General features: G+C 41.4%; 1 protein-coding gene across 1 annotated transcript in view; it reads right to left on the bottom strand.

Moving 5' to 3' along the window:
* Positions 1-21,926, bottom strand: part of si:ch211-212o1.2 (uncharacterized protein LOC492735 homolog) — a 34,784-nt gene extending 12,858 nt beyond the window's left edge. Inside the window, exons 1-4 of the mRNA XM_027161799.2 lie at positions 21,414-21,926; positions 6,720-6,839; positions 5,552-5,643; positions 1,356-1,500 (exon numbers count right to left, since the gene is read on the bottom strand). Coding sequence (XP_027017600.2) covers positions 1,356-1,500; positions 5,552-5,643; positions 6,720-6,839; positions 21,414-21,573 — 517 coding nt within the window. The 5' untranslated portion in view covers positions 21,574-21,926. The remainder of the gene's footprint in view (positions 1-1,355; positions 1,501-5,551; positions 5,644-6,719; positions 6,840-21,413) is intronic.
* Positions 21,927-22,193: the final 267 nt, after the last annotated feature.

The following is a 22,193-nucleotide window of genomic DNA, read 5'->3' as shown; positions in this document are numbered from 1 at the left end:
CTTCACCTGCTGAAGCGGAAAACTGAGGCTAGAGAAGCAACACACCAACAACTCTTCTGTTCCACGATGCATGATCATACAGACAAGATCCCCTGCAGCACTTTGATTTAAGACTTGTGATTTAAACTAAGCTTGGGTAATACAATATCCATCATCTCTACATGATAGCACATGATATCCAGTGACTTTAATTACAGTGATCACACTTGGCAACCCTCATTTTAAATAAGTGAAATAAAATATGCCAATATATGTTTGAATTAGCAAACTTCCAAGTATAATTATTTTGCTATATTTAGTAGAGATTTCTAAATATAAAGCTGGCTCCCCCGGTCCAAAGACATGCATGGTAGGTTGATTGGCATCTCTGGAAAATTGTTCGTAGTGTGTGAGTGAATGAGTGTGTGTGCCCTGCAATGGGTTGGCACTCCGTCCAGGGTGTAACCTGCCTTGATGCCCGATGACGCCTGAGATAGGCCCAGGCTCCCCGTGACCCGAGGTACCTCAGCGGTAGAAAATGAATGAATGAAGGAATGAATAAATATACCATGGGTGTTTGTTTTTTTTTGCGCTACATGAAGTATTTGGCACAACTCTATCTAGCCATTCCTGGTAAGATTTATTACACCCATCCTTGTGGTTCTTAAACCAAAAACTGATAGAACTGCTTTCTTTTATCTGTATTTTTTATCTGCTCTAGATGATCACAGGGTTAAGTGCTATTTTTTTATTAGTAAAATCACAAGCAGGGAGAAATCCATATCACACAAACCTAGTGTATAGTTGTCTTTATAATTATGATGCTTTTACCAATACTGAAATTATAGAAATTGTAGAAATTATTTCCAGATCGTCCAAAATCATCTGCTGGAATCACAGCTGTACAAGAAAGGGAACAGAAATGAAACAACTGCATGAAATAAAATGAAATGTAATGAACAAACAAACAAATAAATAAATAAATGGCATGTCCCAGTTTTCACTTTGGGACAGCTGAGAGTTTTTAGTTGAGAGCCATAACCCATGAACAACAAGAAAATGCTTATTAAAAAAAAAAAAAAAAAAGTTATTTAGCCTTTGGTCATTTATTCAGTTATTACTAATGTGTTTGCATGCGTCAAAAATTAGTTGAGGTACATTTGTTCAGTTATCTTCAGCATTCAGAAGAAAGGGCCTGCAGTATAACCCTAGCTTTTCTGCATGTATTTTTAAAAAGACACCACCGTGGTGTGTTGTGGGATGTGGCCGCTCTGGATGCAGACTTTAATATCAGAAGCATTTACGTTCTATACTGCATAAAATGTAAGGCTTAAAACGACTAAATTAAATGTGTGTGTCTGTTTGTGTCTTTGCACCTGGTGTGTAGGACAGGAACTTGTAGACCATGTGGGCGAGAGGCAGGATGGTGATCATGCAGTTATCTCCATTAGTCTCGATGAAATCGTGCCGAGTGATGGCTGTAGGGTCGATGTGGTGCTCCCGAAATGGACGGATAAATGCCTGAATGCATGGTGTGACACAGGAAGATAAAAGGAAGACAAATAGAAAGAGAGAGCGAGAGAGAGAGAGAATAAGAGAAATTAACTTTCTGTAATGCGTGGCCAAAGAAAAACATCATACACAGCATAATGACTGGCTAAATAAATTGGTGGTCATGTAAAAAAGTTTCAACTGATGCACTTCGTTGGGAGTCTGGTTTAAAACTGTGCCATGCCATATTACAGCTAAATCAAAAGAGGTATAGAATAAGTTTGGAGTTTGGAAAATGAAAGCAAAAATACAAAGAATGTCAGCTTTAACAAACAGCTCTGAAGCGTGAGGGCTCCTGCATGTCAGAGGAGAAAGGAGCGTGTAGGAGGGTTGATGCTGACCGATAGTGCCTAATGAAAGCGGGGGTGGAAAGCAGGAGTTCACAAGTTCTGGAGCTGTGAGATAACCCGGCATAAAGCAGCACTTCCCCACCGCTGCCATCCTGCAGCATGAAAAAGCTGACGCTCAGCGGCTCATGTCACTCATGGCTGAGGCCGCACGGGGCACAACAAATGAAAGACATCATGGGAAAGAAGTGCATGTGAAAGAGGGAAGAAACAAAAAAAAAAAAACCCACACACACACAATGCACACAAGAATAAAAGTAATTTATTTAGCCACACAAAAAGAAGGAATCGTTTGGAGCTGCAGTGCTATGGAGCTTCAGAGGAGAGAAGCGGGAGAGGGAACGTCATTATCATGTGGCCCGAACTCAATCATGGCTGTATCTGAGGCTGCTTGGCTGAACTCTACTGGAGTTCAGGGATAGGGGGGAATATCTGCTGATATTTCGACAATTATATTCCCTCTCCTTCTGCTCATCCTCAGCCTGTGTGTGAGATTAAACGTGTGATAAGCTCCAGACGCGTGCGTGTGTGTGGCTTCTCCAGCACACCATGGCCACCTGGCGCTTTGCCGCCGCTAATCCCGCACCGTTTAACACCCTGCCTCGCCTTGGCCGCCTTCTGCCTAATCATGACTTCCATCACCGGATTGCCCTGGCAACGCAGAGGCTGATGGGAGTCTGGCCCCCCTACTTTTAACCCGACACCCACTGGAGCAATCCGTTTCATTTTATCCGTCTCTCCCTCTCTTGCTCGTCACTCTTAAGAGCCCGTTTAATCATGCTCATTAGCAACTCTCCCTCAAGTTGGTTTTTTGGTTTGAACGCGTGGACAGAAAGCTGCATATAGCCGTCCGCTGAGTGTCGCCTTTAATGTGCCCGTTAAAGGGTCTTAGTTTGCGGTGTGCTGAAGGGGCCGTAAATTCCCCTGCTCTTTTTGAAGTCTGCTCACTCCCAGGTGGCAGGTCCTAATTATCCTTGACAGTGGAAGGATCCACGGTGGCTGCAGAGCCATAAGAATGCCATTCTCCTGTCCTCCCTTTTGCCGCGGCCCAGAGGATCGAGCCGTTTAACAGCACAGACGGATGCTGATGAAAGGGCGGAGAAGGTGGCCTTGCTGGCCCGGGCCACAGGGGTGCTGCCGGAAAGCGCTGTTCAGATGGCCTACTCTCCAGGACACAAAGATGGCTTGCCCTCAAATTCCCAGACACTGGGTCCATGTGACTGTCCTTTTTTTCCCAGCCATAAAGCTACAGACAGTGGCATTAAACAAATATGGCATTGAACTCTTGGGATCTGTTGAAATGTCCACAGATTACAGAGTTAGAGATCTCTCCATGTGGCTTGTGTATCTTTACATCAGTCTCCTCCTACATCTACTTCTGTTCTGGTTTAAAGACAATTCAACAATTTTAGATCATTAAAAGCCCAGAGCCATGCTTAGGTTGTTGGAACAGGAATATCAGACTGGAAACTAGCAGGAGCACTGCTGGGCACAGCTACACTATCCTCAGCATGTAAAACACCACACCATGGCACTGAAGGTTAAAAAGTTTCAAAACCTTCATCTTAACACAAGTCAGTGCTTTAAATCTCTACTGCTGTTCTATTGGGCCTGTAGTGCACTACACAGGTGATATGGTGCTATTCTGTTACACTTTAGACCGAGCCTACACATAACAAAGAGGATTAGAATAGATTTGACCTAAATTAAAAATGGAAGACTTTTGAGGTAACATACAAAATGTAAAGAAGACCGAAATTCAAGCAAACGGGAAAAAAGATTGTGGATAAACAAACAATAAATAAATTAAAATAATAGAAATGCAAAAATGTCTTTGCTTCTGCCCACTTGCGTGTAGCACTAATGTGGGAGGTTATTTTTTGTAGATGATTTAATTGATTAAATAAGCTATCTTGTTTTTTACTTATCAAAAGGACAATGTTTTTGTGATTATATTGAGTATAGTTAAATCATGTTAACATTCTACTGTCCGTTACATGGTTTTGAAATGTTTTCATACTTGGCTACAAAATCACTAGACATTCCCACACTTGGTAACTTTGTGCACGCTCATTAATGCACTTGAGCTTTGCCCATGCACAGAATTACCCAAAGCAACAAGCAACACTGGGGAATGGAGCCTGGAAGCTGCACTACAGGGACTCGGCATGTCCTAACACCACTCCCCACCTCCATCAGCCACACAGTGACCTCTGTCACCAGAGATACAAAAGCTTGCCCAAATTCATCACTCCTACCTGTCCAGTACAAAAAGCAGGGGCCAGATGCTTTTTAATTGGACAGACAGAGGATGACCTTTTCACCGATTGGGCGAGAAAAGGGCGACTACGCTCTGCATTAATTTGACTCTCCTGGGTAATCCTGCCCCCTGTTGGGTACAACATGCGGGGGGTGAGAGACTGGTGGAGGTTACAACTTGGAGCTGTACGAAACAGGAATGGGGGACACCCCCCTGAGAGGATGTGGCATTTTCTTTTATCCTGCTGTGAGCCTAGTAAACCACAACAGACCAATAAAGCAAAGGCTGATATGAAAATTAAACAGGGTCATTTGTTAAAATCAAACACACTAATATGCTAAGAGCCCACGCTGTATGTATAATGAGTGAGCATGCATGTGCTAGTCTGCAGGGGAACCCAAGAAACATGCTTACTATTGTGGATGGCTCTCGAAAATGGCGTTAATCACAATGTTATAGGGAATTTAAACTCAAACACAACTTTGCTGTGTGTGAACTATTAATGTTTACTACTTAACAGCTCTATTTTAAATTCATGTTTAACTTTAACATAGAAGATATATAGAGGACAAATCAGTAGCCTGGGACAAGAATAGTTCAGGCTTTTTTATTATTAATAGTCACCTGATAGGATTAACAATCATTCCCTCACTGACAAAATGAAGATTTTCCACAGTTGGCATAGGATTATATTTAAGCCATCAGATCTATCTCCACTCACTTGCTACACACTGCCACCTTGAGGTTAAACAAGAAGAAAATATTAATATTGTCTTTTATACATAACATGAGACCAGAATACTAACATCTGCTAGCTGAAACACTGCTCAAACACAGACCATGTTATTACATTACAGTAGCTACCAGTTTTTACAGTCAGATTCCAAGCAACCAAAACATGGGACTTTGGAGCTTTTAATTTGCCAATCCCTCCCTCATATGCCCAAAATGTAAGGTACGGATGTATAACTTTTAAGGCTATTACCCTGTTTGAAAACCGGAGAGCACGAGGGTCAAAATCACATTCAGACAGATCTGAATTGACTGATGCACATTACAGATTGCATGGTTACATAACCACATTATAACCATTTAAGAGAGCGCTATTCAGTAGTTTCCAAATGACAAGCAAGTCAGGAAGTGAAATGCAGTAGATTTATGTACAGTAGTTTCATACAGACAAAAATACAATGTTTATGAATCAGAAATAAAAAAGGAGTCTTTTCAGTTTTGTTGAAAATATACTGAGAACTAAAGTGAACCATGACTAGAGTGCATCATTACACCTCTACGACCTAATCATAACCAAATCACCAGATCATCAAAGTAACAGGATGAAAAGTAGTAAAGATAAATACATTTTAAGGTCTAGTACAGTCTGGAAGAGTTTTGGTCATTTCTGAATCTCACTCACCTTCCCTATGATGGGGATGTCCACAGAGCCCCAGGTGTCGGCTCCCCAATGTACCACTCCAGAGGCAAAGTCTGCAGTCACAATGCCTGTCACTGAGCCACAAGAAAGACAAACAGACTGTGTGACTAGAAAGTGTGTTATGTGAAGGTCACACATCAGAAGTGGGCCTAAATACTGGCCCTGAAAACAAAGTAAAGAAAAATAGAAGAGGAAGGAAAGAAAGAAAGAAAGAAAGAAAGAAAGAAAGAAAGAAAGAAAGAAAGAAAGAAAGAAAGAAAGAAAGAAAGAAAGAAAGAAAGAAAGAAAGAAAGAAAGAAAAAGAGAAAAGAAAGAAGAAAAGGAGAAATGAAGAAAGAAAAAAGAAAGTGAAAGAAAGAAAGAACGAAATAAAAAGAACAAATGAAAGAAAAAGAAAAAGAAAGAAAGAAAGAAAGAAAGAAAGAAAGAAAGAAAGAAAGAAAGAAAGAAAGAAAGAAAGAAAGAAAGAAAGAAAGAAAGAAAGAAAGAAAGGAAGGAAAAAGAAAAAAGAGAAAAGAAAGAAAGGAAGGAAAAAGAAAAAAGAGAAAAGAAAGAAAAAAGAGCAAAAGAAAGAAAAAGAAAGAATGAAAGAAAGAAAGAAAGAGAAAGAACAAAAGAAAGAAAGAGAAAGAAAGAGAAAGAACAAAACACCTTTTCTGTGCAATTAAATTGAAGTGAAAAACCACAAGGTAAATAAACAGTACTGAAAAACAATTATAGTCATAGCAGGAACCTCAAAATCTATCAGCTACTTAATTAAGCTATAAACCTTTCAAACAGAACAAATCAGATGAGAACACTCATGATTGTGTTGTTAATAATGACACACAAAACTAACTTCAGTTATAACTAATCAAAAGGCATCCTGTTGGTTTCCCCCAAAACTGGACTTTATAATAGCAACCATACAGCAGCGGTGCACAGAGGTTACAGTTAGACCGTAGTCTTTCTCCCTAATATACACAGTGAGACTACACACAGCACCTACACAACGTACACCACGGTCTCAGTGGCAGCACTGGACTAATTCAAAGCGCATGTTGTTCAGCTAGATGATTACGAGCTTTAACATGTACAGATTGAACTGGAGCACTCATCTCTACTAATTATTACCCACAATGCCATGATTAATACAGGGCTAGTAACTTACCAATGCCAAAGATGATTCTGTAGATGGGCACTGTGGAGAAGTTGAAGACGAGGAAGCAGAAGTTGACAGCGAAGAGCGAGAGGCATAAGATTACGCAGATCCACTCCTGTAGCCGTTTACCTGCACACGACACACATGCAGTCCCAGTGAGAACGTTTATTGTGAAAAAATATTTCATTAAAGCCAAGATTGATCTCATAGACATGGTCGTGATTCATTAAAAAAAAAATAGTTGGTCAGAACCTGGTGAGGGGTTGAAAGCAGTTAACTGCATCAGGACACATTGTAAAGTGAAGCACTGCTAGAATTAACCACAGCCTGAAGGGCCATAAAAAAAGCACTAGAAGCTTTAAAGAAATACGCTGAAACTCTCTGGCTAACACTGCCGTCAACCCCAACATGCTTCTTCGTAACACGTTTTGGCCGTCGCCCCCTACCTTTAGAGCACCAAAAGTAATTAGAGAAATATCTGCTCAGCTGTTTTATGGCTAGGTTTCTGTTATTCCATCAGCATCTCACCAGCTACAAATGTTATTTTCTGTTAAATATCAGCAGTCATTAAGCTGAAAAATCCAAACAAACCCATCGGAGAGATAGTGACAGCAGACCGTGAGTAGGTACAGAACTTTGGATTTACTCATGATGTGACTACTGAAGAAAACATAAAAGCAGCAGGATGAATGCCAAAGGCTTCAAACCACATTTGATGGTGTATCACAGTGCAGACGGCCAATGGCATGATGAATGTTTCTAAAATAAAAAAATCATGATTTTTTTTTTGAAGGTAAAGAAGTGGAATGTTTTTCACCCGACATGTCCAATAGAATACACATTTAAATAGCAGAATGAAGAACTGAGAACAAAAAACCCCGCAACAACTGAAGACGAGAGAGAGAGAGAGAGAGAGAGAGAGAGAGAGAGAGAGACAGAGTGAGAGAGAGAGAGAGACAGAGTGAGAGAGAGAGAATGATTCAATGCCACATTATTCACCCTGTCCAGCCCTGACCACCAGGCATCTACCTCATCTCTCCATCCTGCACACCATCTCCATTTTCATTAGTTTGCATATTCAGTCATTATCGACCGAAAACTATTTTTCTTCTCCCACTACTCTCTTTCGTCGTTTCTCTCTTCTAAAGTGGCACAGTGGAGTCAGCTCTTCTGAAAATTTAATGCCATTAGACTCCGCCCTGAGAGTCCACAGAGCTCTAGCAGGTTGAGAAGAGGATATTGATGGCTGTTATTTATAGAATTTCTGAGCACACAACCCATAGACCAGGCTACAGCTAGAACACTCACGTACCATGTCATTACACACACGTCTATGATCACCTTACAACAAGGGTTCCCATAAGTGTGTAGAACCACACGCTGAAGCAGGTGTCCCTCACTTTGTGCAGTTATTACATGTTAATAGTCTTCCATGTAACACCTGTTTCAGACGAACACCTGACACCTGAGTACTCAGCTGACCCTGACTGAGCTGATGATGCTGCTGCATGTCCTCCATATGCTAAAAAGTACTGTGCTCAGAAGAAAGCAGGTGTGGGTGCTATATTATCTTCATCTTCACAAAACCCAGTCCATGTTTCCCCTTTGTACACATCCACACCTTCTCTGTTAGTGCTGTAGGGAGGCGCACAAAAAAAAAAGTTTTGTTTAATGGCTTGGTCCCAAAGAAGACACTCTTACCATCTCTTACATTCTGACCATACATCTATACATTTTGTGAACTGCTTGTTCTACACATCAAGTCAAGACAAGTCAAGAAGCTTTTATTGTCATTTCAACCACATATAGCTGTTGCAGTACACAGTGACATGAGACAACGTTTCTCCAGGACCATGATGCTACATAAAACAAAGACAGGGCTAAGGACTTAGTAAGTAAGTCTTAGCCACATAAAGTGCATCTGTGCAACCTGGTGCAAACAGTGCAGGACAAGACAAACAAGACAAAGACAGTGCAGGACAAAAGACAGTGTAGACAAAAAGTTAGAAGACAATACAAAAAGTACAAAAAATACAATACACAAAAGACAATAAACAGTAACAGAAACAGTGTAAATACTGTATGTGAATACTGAATGTTCAAACAATATTTCGTGCAGCAACATTAGAATGAACACAGTTTCTTAGCAGCAGGTCCTTGGGATATGGTCATGGTCACAGGGAACCTACAGTCAATGTCAGGGTACAAGGTCAAGACCGGCTGGATGGAGAAAGAAGGTCCGAGGCAAACGTATTAACCACTAAGCCACGTTCTGTTCATGTTAGACAAGTGCATGGCCAGAATAATCCTGAGAAGCAGTCAAATTATGTCTGACTAGGGACGGATGTTATAAACGGGCTAACAGTGTTAAGCTACTCTGTGATTTTTTTTGGGCATCCACATCAAATTACTTTCTGTTGACTAATATGGTTATTTTTAGTTTTTTACACTTTAGTGGAATGAAGCATTACAGCACACACAATCTTCACACCCAAAATGGTATAAAGTGCAGCTTGTATTTCTTTCTTTCCCCGATATCAGTGACAGTCGTGACACACTCCAGATTTGATCGATTTGGGCTGATATATTTCAGCATGACATGCTGACAGCTGTAGAACGTCACCTGTGATTGAGAAAGCTCTGCCTGAGATAAAAAAATCACCCACATGCACACAATTCGACAATGACACCAAAAACAGAGATCAGGAACAAAGTACATGAGCAGTTGGTGATGTCCACTAGAATATGTAATTCTTCCTCAGATTGCTGCCACAAAGCTAGAAGCATGCAATTATATGAGACAATATATGCTGCAGCATTACAGTTCTCTTCAATGGCACCAAGAGGCCAAAAACATGTTCCAGCATGATACTGCCCCTGTAGCTTACAATGAGCCCTCACCTCAACCCCAGTGAACACATCTAGAAAAGATGGGATCCGGGATCTCAGGGCAAATCCTTACGGCCACGCTCCAAAATCTAGAGGAGAAGAGTGGAGTTTAATAACAGCGAAGGAGGAATGACTCTGGAAATGGTTGTTCAAGTACATATGATGTGATGGTGAGGTGTCCACAAACTTCTGCTCAGATAGTGTAGCTAAGAGATCCTAGTAAATGAAGTTGTTAACTAATTAAAGTTAACTTTGCAAACCTTTTCTCTTTGGGTATGGGAGGTTTAACTGATCAAATTTATATCCAATGGACTTGCAAGTGTTTACTGGAATTTTGTCATTTCTATTAAATGTAAAGGGCATTTGTTGTGTGTGTAAAAAAAAGGTTTCCTACCGCAGTGTCATTTTTATTGTTATAAACACCCTGCAGAGTGTCCAGGCACGATAGCGCAGCTGTTCACGTTGGTCAATCGATGCTCACGAGGGAAGTGCTACAAGATAAAGAGCTGATGAGACACAACACTGTGCCAAACACCTTCCTTTGACACTCGGCGAATTATTCAGAGACAGAAAAACGAAACGAGAGAGCCATTTAGCCGCTCTCGCACTTGCCATCAGTCTACTGCGTACACTTACACACAAACACATGAACATGTGCAGCAGTGGGGCTGCTGTCAGGTGATCAGCATCAGTCGTGGATCCTCGTGCTCCCCGGCGAGGGCAGAAACTAGGCCAGGCCTCAGCAGAGCCGGCATCGCCGCCGTGGCCCTGACCGCGGGAGCTGAGCCTCATGCTCATTAATACACTCCTGACAACGATGTGCTCGCCAGCAAACCCCTGTGACGATCGCTCACACCCATGGCCCCCTTCGCTGCTCGCTGGCATGGGGAATTAACCTGGGAGGGGTGAGAAGAGGTGGGAGGATGAGGAGGAGGGGGGTGCTAATAGGCTGAAATTAATCAACAATGCCTGATTCGACACAGAGGGGTGGCTCGAGTGCCAAACAACACCCTGTAAATGCTAATGGTGTTCCTGCTCACTCTCTCACCCACTTAACATCTGCAGCCTTCTACAGCAGATTGAAACATGGCCTCCTCCTTAAGCTGGCTTTTCCTCAACCCATGCATACTGAGCAAAAAAAAAAACTCCCATATCTCTGTCAATGGAAAGAAACTTTCACATATAGTGCAACTCATCCAGCTTTGTTGTGAAAAGGGAGAGGTGGGGGGAACTTAGCAGGGGTGGGTTCATGTCACTGATAACTAACAGCCCACTGAAATAATGGGACTGAGTAAACCCTCAGAAAATAGGCTCAGATGTTTACTAAAACGTTTTTCATGGTTTTTTTCATTCAGAGTTGTGAGTTGCAGTAAATAATTTAAGGCTTGCAGTTATTGGGTTTGAAAGCAATCGTTCTCAGTGACAAACACATATTTAATATTTAGCCCGAATAGACGTGTTGTGGTATCTGGGGGCTGAATGTGCTTAATAGCAACTGTACCAATCTCAACAAACACTAATCCTGCCGCCACCATCCGTACAAAGTGACATGCTAAAACTCTGGATAAATCTCTAACTCAAGCTTTGCATTATAAATGACAGACTTGGATTAAATATTTACTGGTGAAATTCTGAGGTACAGCTACACTCTTTTCTGCATCTGTAGATTATTTTAAATTTGAAAGAAATTGCACCTGCTGGCCAACAAGAATAAAACAAGCGCGGTCCTTGTGTTTTGGGTGTATGCTGAGAGTTTCTCAGCTGCCATGCCAGCAGAAGTCAGCGAGTGTGAACAGGGAGGTGCTCTTTGAACAGAGTCGAGATGTGTGTCTGGCACTGTCTCTGTCCCGAGCCAACAAAGGACGCTTTTCTCCTGACTGAGTGCTGGTGGCCTGCGTTCTCGGCACAGCCGTGCCTCTGAAAGAGCAGCTCGTACCTCCTCCGGAGAGGTGGAACAATAGGCGCCTCAAAAGCCCAGAATAGCAGCCTTCAAGCCTGCCAACATGCCATAAATGAGCCGTTCTGTCAGCACTTCACCTCCTTGGAAATGGCAGGACATCTACATGTGAGCGTCAAGAAATGCTGTGGATTGGGGTGCAGAAAATGTGAAGCATTTGTGAAAGAGACAGACACATGCATATCCCTTGGCCAGACCTCATTAGACCTGTCTTCAAATGGGACTTGGGTGGGGACAGAGAGAAAGTGGGTCAGGAAGAGATGCTGAAGCGTATGTGTGTGTGTGTGAGAGAGAGAGATTCAAAAAGAAAGGGAGGAAGGTAAGAATTCCCCTGATCAACACAAATGGATCAGTCACATGCCCTGATACTTTCATCTGATCTCAGTGGACAACTCAACCTGGGATGTGCGCACAGGCACAGTTTGTGTCTGCTGTATAAATTTTGAAATGTTACCTGATCTGCTAAACAAAAGGCAGCCTGGTCTGAAGTCTCGGTGACGAGATTTCAGAGAAATAGCAGGATTTGTCATAACGTACAGTGCGCACAGGACTCAACACTGCGCAACTGTCTTCCTACCACAGAGAACACACTCTGGGAGAAACAGAGATATGGATAGTGTGGAAGTGACAAATACAAGCATTTTTCCAATATTTAAAATTTGCAATGGTGGTACTAGGGGTGGCGCTAATCACACACCATAAACACAGAGAAAAACAAATAATCATTCATTCTCACTGAACGCTTTATCTTCATCAGGGTCACGGTGAATGTGGAGTTGATCCTTTTAGAAAGAAAAAAGTGTCTAATTAATCCAAATGAAATATGAAAAATTCATTCATTCATCTTCATTAACCTGCAACGTCTGTATATATGCTTGTTCATCCAAGTGTTCTCAATCAGCCCATGGTGTAGCAGTAAAGTGCATCAAATCATGCATCCGGTTTGATTCTATTCAGTCAAGAAGAGGAATCTAAGGTTACATTGTTCTCAAGCCCACATGAGTCAACATGACCTGGTCTTTTAATATGTACATCTCTCTGGTTTCAGTGAACCTGTGCATACTGTAGCTTCTGATTCCTTGCTGACTGGAAATTGCATGAAGGAGCAGGTGTACAGGTCTTGCTAATAAAGTGGAAGGTGCCCATAGTTACAAACAGGTCATAGCTACTGACCAAGAATAATGAATAAAATACAATGGCATGAACGCACCGTGAATAAACCTTGTTTTTCAGACATGGTCAGCTAGGGTCTAATAAACACCTGCAGTCATATGTGATTCAACCTCACACAGATTAAGAGTGAGTTTTTTTAATCATCTGCCAAATCTAAAACTGGAGGAAGTAATTTTTATATATGATTTTGTAAAGATTTTTTTTTTTTTTTTAAAGTTTCTCATTCTGTAGTTGAAAGAACGGTGTCCCAGTTTGATAGGAAAAGGATATTGCGGTTCCATTTGTTTTCAGTTTCAGCCCATTCATGATTTTGATTTTGCCATGTAATGTTGTCCACTAATGAATTGGCTGACGCTGGACCGGTGGTGTCTAATCTCTTCCACAAAAAACGTCAGATGTCCAATCAAGCAAGAACTACACCTGATTCCATTGTTTAAATCAGCTGATCTTGGCTTTCAGTAGATGCAGGTGTAGCATCATCTTGGTTGCACTTAAGCCAGCCTTTTCTTGATAAGACTTGTCACCTCTGGTCTATACTGACCCTAACAAAGGCCACAACTTATCTTCTGGCAAGCAAGTAACCTCCTAAGACACAGAGAAAACTCTCAGCAGTGACATTATGTGTCCAAACCCTTGGCGTCCCTTTGTTGTGTTGCCTCCAGCCAGTTTTCCTCTCATAAAGAGCAGACTTTCTGAAAATCAGAATCAAATATGGATCTGAGATAACGTGATGTGATGTTAGTCTGTGACTAAAAATGAACAGTGAAGTGGATTTTTAAATATAAAAAAAAAAAAAAACACACAGTGGGGCCACTTCTCTGAGAACTTGGTACTAAATACAGAGTTGATTGAAGAACGCACAGGGAGTAAAAAGCTCAGAAATGGAATTCAGATAATAGTAATTATACAGGTTTCCTACAGTCACCATCCCCAACTGCCACAAAGTCACCTGAAGTTCCTGGAAAAGCTAATATAGCGCTCCATCAAATATTAATAACAGGCTGTGTGGTTTCAGGCCTAATGTGTTTAGCTGTCTCGACTTGTGTGCAGCATTTGTTTTAAAGAGAAACTAAGAAAATCTTTTACAAGTATAGAGTATACACAGACCACATGCTGACTAATGCGTTTGTGCCTTTAAATGAATGTGTACAGGTTTATATACAGGTTTATATATTTGCATAGTTCTTAATGTTTTTGACTTTCAAGCGTTGTTCCTTGCAGATTGTTAGCTATCCCACACGGTCTCCTCTGAAAGCACTGAGACAGCAAGGCCAATTCTTCTGAATGTTCTGTATACTGAAGACATTCTTAATATAAGATGTTCAATCAGAAGCTCAGCTTTGATTTTCTGATATTTACACTGACGTGTGTACAACAACAACAAAAATTTTTTAGCTTTTCTCTGGACCCTGCCATTTTCTCCAAACTATCATAGCTCTGAATGTCTACACTTTGTTTAAAGCTCTGGGTTTCGGTGTGAAGACAGCAACTGTTGTTAAAAGGAATCAACATGAAAACCATGAAGCCATTTTGGCTGAAAAGAAACTGCCCAGGCCTTTAACATAGCCAACACAACAATATGGACTCTCCTGAAAAAGAAACAAACCACTGATGTACCAACAACCAGACATCAGACAGATCGGCTGAAGATAACTGCCGCAGCTGATGACCGTAGCTATGCAAGAGCTGTTACAAGAAAACCTCCAAAACAATAGAGTGAGGGTATCACAATCCATGGTTTTGAAGAAATATAGAGGCCACACCACAGAAGCAAGACATAGACAGCATTGAGCCACAACCAAGATTACCAGAGTGAAGAAAGTGTGGAAAAAGAAAGGATCTGTGGATGATCCACAACATGGTCAAGCATGGTGGGGGTAGTGTAATGGCTTGGGCTTACATGGCTGCTTCTGGAACAAAATCACTAATCCTTATTGATGATGTAACTCATGATGGTAAAATCAGAATGAATTCTGAAGTCTACAGAAACATTGTGCCTGTCAGTTTACAAGAAATGCATCCGATCTAATTTGGAGGAACTCCATCATGCTGCAAGACAATGATCCAAAACATTTAAAGCCAAGGCAATCAGCAGACCTTAACCCATAGCATAAACTTCACTGCCTGAAGATTACAATGAAGACTGAAAGTCTTTAAAACAAGCAACATCTGAAGGACACCGTGAGCTTCTTTAACTATGATGAGAAAAATGTTGGTGAAGTTTGTTAGTTTTAGTGTTTGGTGAAGCCAGGAATAAACAACTAAATATTAAAATGTTATTTACTATTATCAACAATAACTATTACTTATATATATACACAATTATAAAAATAATAACAATGATACTATTATTGACAAATCTAGATGTTAAGATCAGGAAACAAAAGTTCTGAATCTCAAAGCCAAATGTTTTCAGTGTACATAAAAAGCAACAGAATTGGCTTTGCCAGCCCAATACTTCAGAGGGCACTGTGTATGATGATGCAGAACATCGTAAAAATGTCTTCAAGTATCAAGTGAAATGTTATTTTTGTCCACCCACCTCTAGTGCCCAAGTCACCCAGTCAGCTCAGGTGTACACGAGGTGAGCCTAGAACCCAGCTGGGTCCTGGACCGATGACCTACTGACCCTGAGGTCAGGAATCCAGAGGTGGCCTACGTGTGTCACACAGGTCTGGAGGAAAGGTGGGGGGTTAAATTATTCATCAGCTCAGTCAGCCCTGGCTGACTGTACATGGCACATGCAGAACAGAATGTGGCGTGGATGCAAGCGGCCTTAGCCTGGCACTGACAGGGGGGCAGAGTTGAGCTCTCGCTGAATTAGAAAGTGCCTGAGCTGGTCAACATGTTTGAGTTTATACACTTCAAATAGGGACACTGCTTCCTGTGCAGCTTTTTAATCTGCCTTTAACAAAGCAACACTTTCATGCATAAATATCCACCTACCTCCTGCTCTGTCTGACTACAGAGCTGTAACACACCCTTGAGCCCAATCCCATAGCGCAAGAAACAGAACTTCAAAAATCTTATATTTTTTCCCTCTTTTCTTGTCACTTCCTGCTTGCAGCCCAAAACAGGGATAACAGTGTAGAGGAAGCTTTCTCTAACCCATGTCCACGATAACAATCTAAACCCTGTGTCTTCTGCAACCTGGGACATTGATGGTTTTTCAGAAGAGGAACAGGATCTGCATGGCTATGTAAAAGGCAGCAGGTAGAAAAAACAGCATGTTTCTCATCTGACAACGAAAACGTATAGTTTTCACACGCAATACCCAAGTCATCACTGCAGTGCTCATGCTGAAGATGTGGACCCAGAATAAGTATTTCACAGACCAACCGCATCTCAAATAAATACTGTTGCAGAACCGATCAACGTATGAAAAAGTAGCCTGTGGTTCAGGGACTCGTGAACCTGCTCGACTTCTGCAGCAAATCCTCTGTTGCGACCAATCACAAGCATTTGTGTGAATTATTTAACACAAGAAAGCTCATCGAACCAGAGTCAAGCTACAGTGTTAGAGACAATAAGTCAGAAGGGAGCGAATTCTCACAGATTCTTTCATTCATTTACTCTCTCCTGACTGATCAGACTACCAACGACATTGGCTTATTGAGGGGGGAAAAAGAAAACAGATGAAAAACAAAATGTTTATAGAGACTCGTAGACAGAGTATTATGCGTCTAATAATCTATGGATTAATCATGAAATGTAATATTTTTATGTAATTTTTATGATTAATCCATAGATTATTAGAGTAAACCAATAACATTGTGAAATCTTAGGAGAATGTTGCTGCTGATGCAAAGTATAAATATAGGATTCAATTTAGGGGCTTGAAGCATCTGTCTGTTGCAACACACCAGCGATGTCTCATTTCCTTTAGGGCTATTAAACAAACAAACCAAAAAAAAAAAAAAAAAACCACACCTACACACTTAAATCATGTTAGATCTAAATGAATTGTGTTAATGTGACTGAACTCAATCATGTGGAACCAAAGTGCGCATTTAAATGCTAAAGGTTAAATCCATTCAACAAGCTTTTTTAAGCTGCATTCAGTCTCCTAAATGTTGCTTAAAAAAAACACAACCTGGATTTTCCTGTTCATGTGACAAAAAAAATCTCCTTTCTAATCAAAAATTTCCAGAATTTTTTATTTTTTTTATCAGCTGCTTCAGAATTCGACAGCACATTCACAGCAAGAAAGGTATTCAATTTATTACTAAAACTTATGATTATTAAACTCTCTTAAATTATAGGTTAGACTTCACGTTACAATATATAGTTAAAGGAAAAAAAGAAACCTCACTACAGGATCTAAAATATTCTGAGGAAATGAAAATGCTCTTCTAAAAACAAATAATAAATGTGTGTGTGTGTGTGAGACATTCCTGCTCAGCGTCGCTGATGTTAAATGTTTCTAAACCTTCTGGAAGCCAGCCTTAAAGCAGGCTAAAGTATGATCTACATTCAGACTGTGCCATATCTGACTTATGAGTGCAGCTCAGAATGGACAGTTGGCCTACATTCACTCAGCCTGATGTATGACTGTTTAACATGTGACTCACTGAGAGACTGATTACTGCACTGAAACACATTTACAGCCACATGTGGCTTTCCCACTCACAACACAAAGGGAAAGGGTTTCTCCAAGCAAAGTGATAAGAGATATTGACATTCGGTTATCTTATCTCCACAATACGAACCATAATCAAACACTGCAGTGTTTAACACACTGATAAGCAGCAGATCCACATGCATTAGTAAATCAGTGTATGGAGCATTTCACTAAACTGTCTATACACCAAAATTCAGACCAATCCATTTCTTATATACTTTGCTAGTTAGTTCTGTTTAGAATTATACATTCACTTGGTTTCTTAAATATATATAGAAACAAATGATTCCCTCACAACCTGTTGCTGGACAATATTAACGCGGTGAGAGTAAAAACGTCTCATACAGAATCATCCTGATGTACACGGCTACGATCGACAGCTTTAAGCCTTAATGCAAAGCAAATGTAAAGGATTTTGGCCCTTTGCACCGATATTCCTTGATATTATCACACCGTTACACTGACTAAGAGAACGCATGCACAACGGCCGGCACCCACACAAAGGAACCAGATGAGGAATCAAATAACCAGTGGAATCGTGTTCGTTTCATATTAAATCTATATGGTGGGCTAAAGTAGCACACGGCACAGTGAGCGATGCGTGAGATTCAGACATATGGTGAGAAGCGGTGTCCAGCTGTTCAACTTTCCTGGGATAGCAGTAATGAGGCGGAGACGCCATCAAACAGACAAAAACCCTCATCAATCCTGTGTCACCCCAGAGCCTCTTCATCTGGGTAAAACACACACTCACCACCTCTGAAGTAGCTGCTGATATAAAGTCCAGTGGTCCAGGTTGCTCCATTCCTCTTTCCTCTCAAAGCACCGAGGTCACAACCGAGCTGTCCATGTTTAATACTTTAACAGCAATGTAATGACACCCTGAAGCTTTACATGGGAAGGTTTGAATCTAAGGCATGAGGTTGCCTTAAAGGTCAATTCCAACCCGAATGACTTTCATATGAATCTTTAATGGTGTCCATCGTTTATTTTGTAATGAGATTCTGTTCACCCTTAATGCGTCGGTTTGTCCGGCTTGTACTCATCATATGTCGTAGACTCTAACAAACATCTGATTGAAACGTTTCAAATTTCATGCAAATCCTGCCACCTGTACCATCATGTGAGAGATCACTGACTAGCTGATGCTGTCTTTGTGGATTCCTGCATGAAAATGGTGTAATTAGTTAGCAGGTAAAGCTCAGTTACAGGCATGAGTACTTACTGGTACTACAGTCAATTTCAAACTATTAGACAACATTCTGTACTGAAATTACGGCACTGCGACGACAACAGCCAGCAGAATTAGCAAACTAATGTTTTATGAATGAGATTATCATGGTAAGTGTTAAAGATCTAATACTGTGTCTGTATAGTAAACGATCTAAAGCCAATAACACTATAAACATTTCATCACAAGCTGAAATGACCTTTTTTGCAACCTTTCCTCTAACTGTGCCGAACTGGTACGTGCGCTGCACTGTACAAATTTGAGGCCTTTTTTGTTGTCTCCTTAATTTCTGGGTCACAGAAATGCCTTATTAACGTGATGCGGAACATGAGAGTGAGAAACAAAACTCCTCTGTCACTACAATAGCAATGTATACTTGCAAAGCACACACCATGTATTTTTTATAATAAACATATTTAATGAGTTTCATTTTTGTTCAACTTGAAGCAAGAGAGCATTTCAAACCAGCACATATCCTTAACCCTGCCAACACTAGAGCTTGGAGAAATGGATGAACGAGTTATAAAAAGGCCAGCATTTAAATCTGAATGTGCATGCCATGTTAATCACATAGTGCATCACTTCTATAAATAACCATCTCAAACAACTACCTCACTGTGGGGGTGAAGTGTGTGTGTGTGTGTGTGTGTGTGTGTGTGTGTGTGTGTGTGTGTGTGTGTGTGTGTGACCCTGTTCATCCAAAATTTCCATCCCCGGTGCTCTCGTCAACAGAGACATGTATTACCCATTAACTTATTAACCCTGCGACGCAGCCCTCCACTTGCCCACCCCACACTCCCCCAAAATAATTAACAGGGCCTGCCAGTGGAGGCACAAGCCTGATGTACTGGTTGCATAGTTGCACTGCCTGGAGATGAACACTCTTAAAACTGAGAGATCATTATCAGTCCTAATAGCATTCCAAATTAAACTGATTTTTATTCTTTACTGCGCTTAAAGCAACTACCCGCTCTGGCAACAACACAAAGTCTCCAAGGTCCAACAGGAGACGAAAATGTGAAATGTGAATGCAGTCTTCTCTAATAAATGTGACTCTGGCCTTTTTCTTACTGCTACTAATCCTATGACACTGGGATGCAAGAACAATGTTTTCCATTAAGCTTAAAGTGAAATCTGTTTTTAAAACAGTGATTAAAACACTTTTGGTCATTGTTCCAACATGGGAAGAGTTAACGAAATGAATAAATGCCTGTAATGTTGTGAAAAAGAAAGAGGCAACAAGTAGTTAACTGATAGTGTTTCTGATCACATTAAGACCTGACAAGTTGTACACTGCACTGAAACAGTAGCATTTTTTCTATGCAGTAACGTGACAGCTGGTGTGTGTCATAAGCGCCTTGAACTACACTCCCATCATAAACCAGATGATTTAACAGCAAGGTCAGTAACAGGGTTAGAGTATAACCTACATCACAAAATATTTACATTTACAGCATTTGGCAATATATCCCTTTTTTTGTCTCTGGTTTTTTATTTAAGATGATGTTGTGATGGTTGCATATTGAACTGCTCCTGTGACTTTCTGATGCTCACCTAATAACTATTATTATTCACAATATGCTCATAACAGATGTAATTACACCTTATCTGCCTTTAGATTACAGTGTATTAGAGGATTGATGGTTCATCCTGGAGTTTGTTACGTGTTCTCTCAGGGGTTTTTTCCTCAATAGGTAGCTATAAATCAGACCATTTCTAGTGTTAAAAGTGCTTTATAAAAATAAATATCACCTTAATGAAACTTGCCTAAAGTGTAACATAACACACGCCGTTTCAGTGTTGGTTCTAACATTGCTAACATTTAGTGTTTGGTTTTATCAACACACTGTATGAGGAAAATTGTGTAATAGAGCTGGTGTTCAGTCTGTATGGTCTTACTGGGGGAGTAGAGCTGGTGTTCAGTCTGCATGGTCTTACTACGAGAATAGAGCTGGTGTTCAGTCTGCATGGTCTTACTGGGGGAGTAGAGCTGGTGTTCAGTCTGCATGGTCTTACTGGGGGAGTAGAGCTGGTGTTCATTCTGCATGGTCTTAATACGAGAATAGCGCTGGTGTTCAGTCTGCATGGTCTTACTACGGGAATAGAGCTGGTGTTCAGTCTGTATGGCCTTACTACGGGAATAGAGCTGGTGTTCAGTCTGCATGGTCTTACTGGGGAGTAGAGCTGGTGTTCAGTCTGCATGGTCTTACCGGGGGAATATAACTGGTTTCAGTCTGCATGGTCTTACTACGGGAATAGTGCTGGTGTTCAGTCTGTATGGCCTTACTGGGGGAGTAGAGCTGGTGTTCAGTCTGTATGGTCTTACTACAGGAATAGAGCTGGTGTTCATTCTGCATGGTCTTACTACAGGAATATAACTGGTTTCAGTCTGCATGGTCTTACCGGGGGAATAGAGCTGGTGTTCAGTCTGCATGGTCTTACCGGGGGAATAGAGCTGGTGTTCAGTCTGTATGGTCTTACCGGGGGAATAGAGCTGGTGTTCAGTCTGCATGGTCTTACCGGGGGAGTAGAGCTGGTGTTCAGTCTGTATGGTCTTACCGGGGGAGTAGAGCTGGTGTTCAGTCTGTATGGTCTTACCGGGGGAGTAGAGCTGGTGTTCAGTCTGTATGGTCTTACCGGGGGAGTAGAGCTGGTGTTCAGTCTGTATGGTCTTACCGGGGGAGTAGAGCTGGTGTTCAGTCTGTATGGTCTTACCGGGGGAGTAGAGCTGGTGTTCAGTCTGTATGGTCTTACCGGGGGAGTAGAGCTGGTGTTCAGTCTGTATGGTCTTACCGGGGGAGTAGAGCTGGTGTTCAGTCTGCATGGTCTTACCGGGGGAGTAGAGCTGGGCGAGCTGGCGGGCTCCGGCGTGCTGCGGTCCCCAGCGGGGAGCGCTACTGCGTGCGGCCGCGCCGTGTTCGTTCCCGTTCGGATCTTCCTCCGCCATAGAGCGGTGTTGGATCTCCGTCTCAGACAGTAACGCTGCCGCCATTCTCTCCCTCGTCACGGAGCTGCTCAGGGACGACGCATAAATGGCACTTTGTGCCTAAAAGCGCTCCGTGGTAACTAACGTTACTGTAGAGTGACACACCTACAGCTGTAGGCTAGCTAACGGTGGCTAGTCTAACAGAGTTACACCAACCCGGAAGAAAAACAGATGCGCACCAAGCGGTCCGTCACATAAATGAACTCGCTTACGTGCGTTTAATCACGTTTCTTCTATTACAGAGTTTTACAGTCCGGAGACGTCTAAAACCTAGAGTTGCTCTCTGTATAAGCAATTATATGGATGTTCTGGAAAACTTTTTGCTCTCTTGTCGTTCTGCATGTCACGCTAAGGGATAGTAATTAAAGTTTCAGTTTTTCTACAGATTTGGAAAACGAGACGGGCAATTGCTTAATATAGAGGACTGCGAAGCTTGTATACATGCTTTCACTTTGAGAAATAAACTTTATAACTTACAGTTGCCGAAAATATCAATATTTATTTCTACATTTCCTTGCAGTACAGTCTCGACGTTTTCACTGTGGTTTGTAAGATATTGAGGGTCCCTTAGTGAGTTCTCTGCTCGTAGTGTTGAATTAGTATAGTTTTTTATTTGACATTTTGAA

Source organism: Tachysurus fulvidraco, chromosome 13 (assembly GCF_022655615.1).
Source record: "Tachysurus fulvidraco isolate hzauxx_2018 chromosome 13, HZAU_PFXX_2.0, whole genome shotgun sequence".
Lineage (NCBI taxonomy): Eukaryota > Metazoa > Chordata > Actinopteri > Siluriformes > Bagridae > Tachysurus > Tachysurus fulvidraco.
This window is presented reverse-complemented; position numbering and strand designations above follow the sequence as displayed.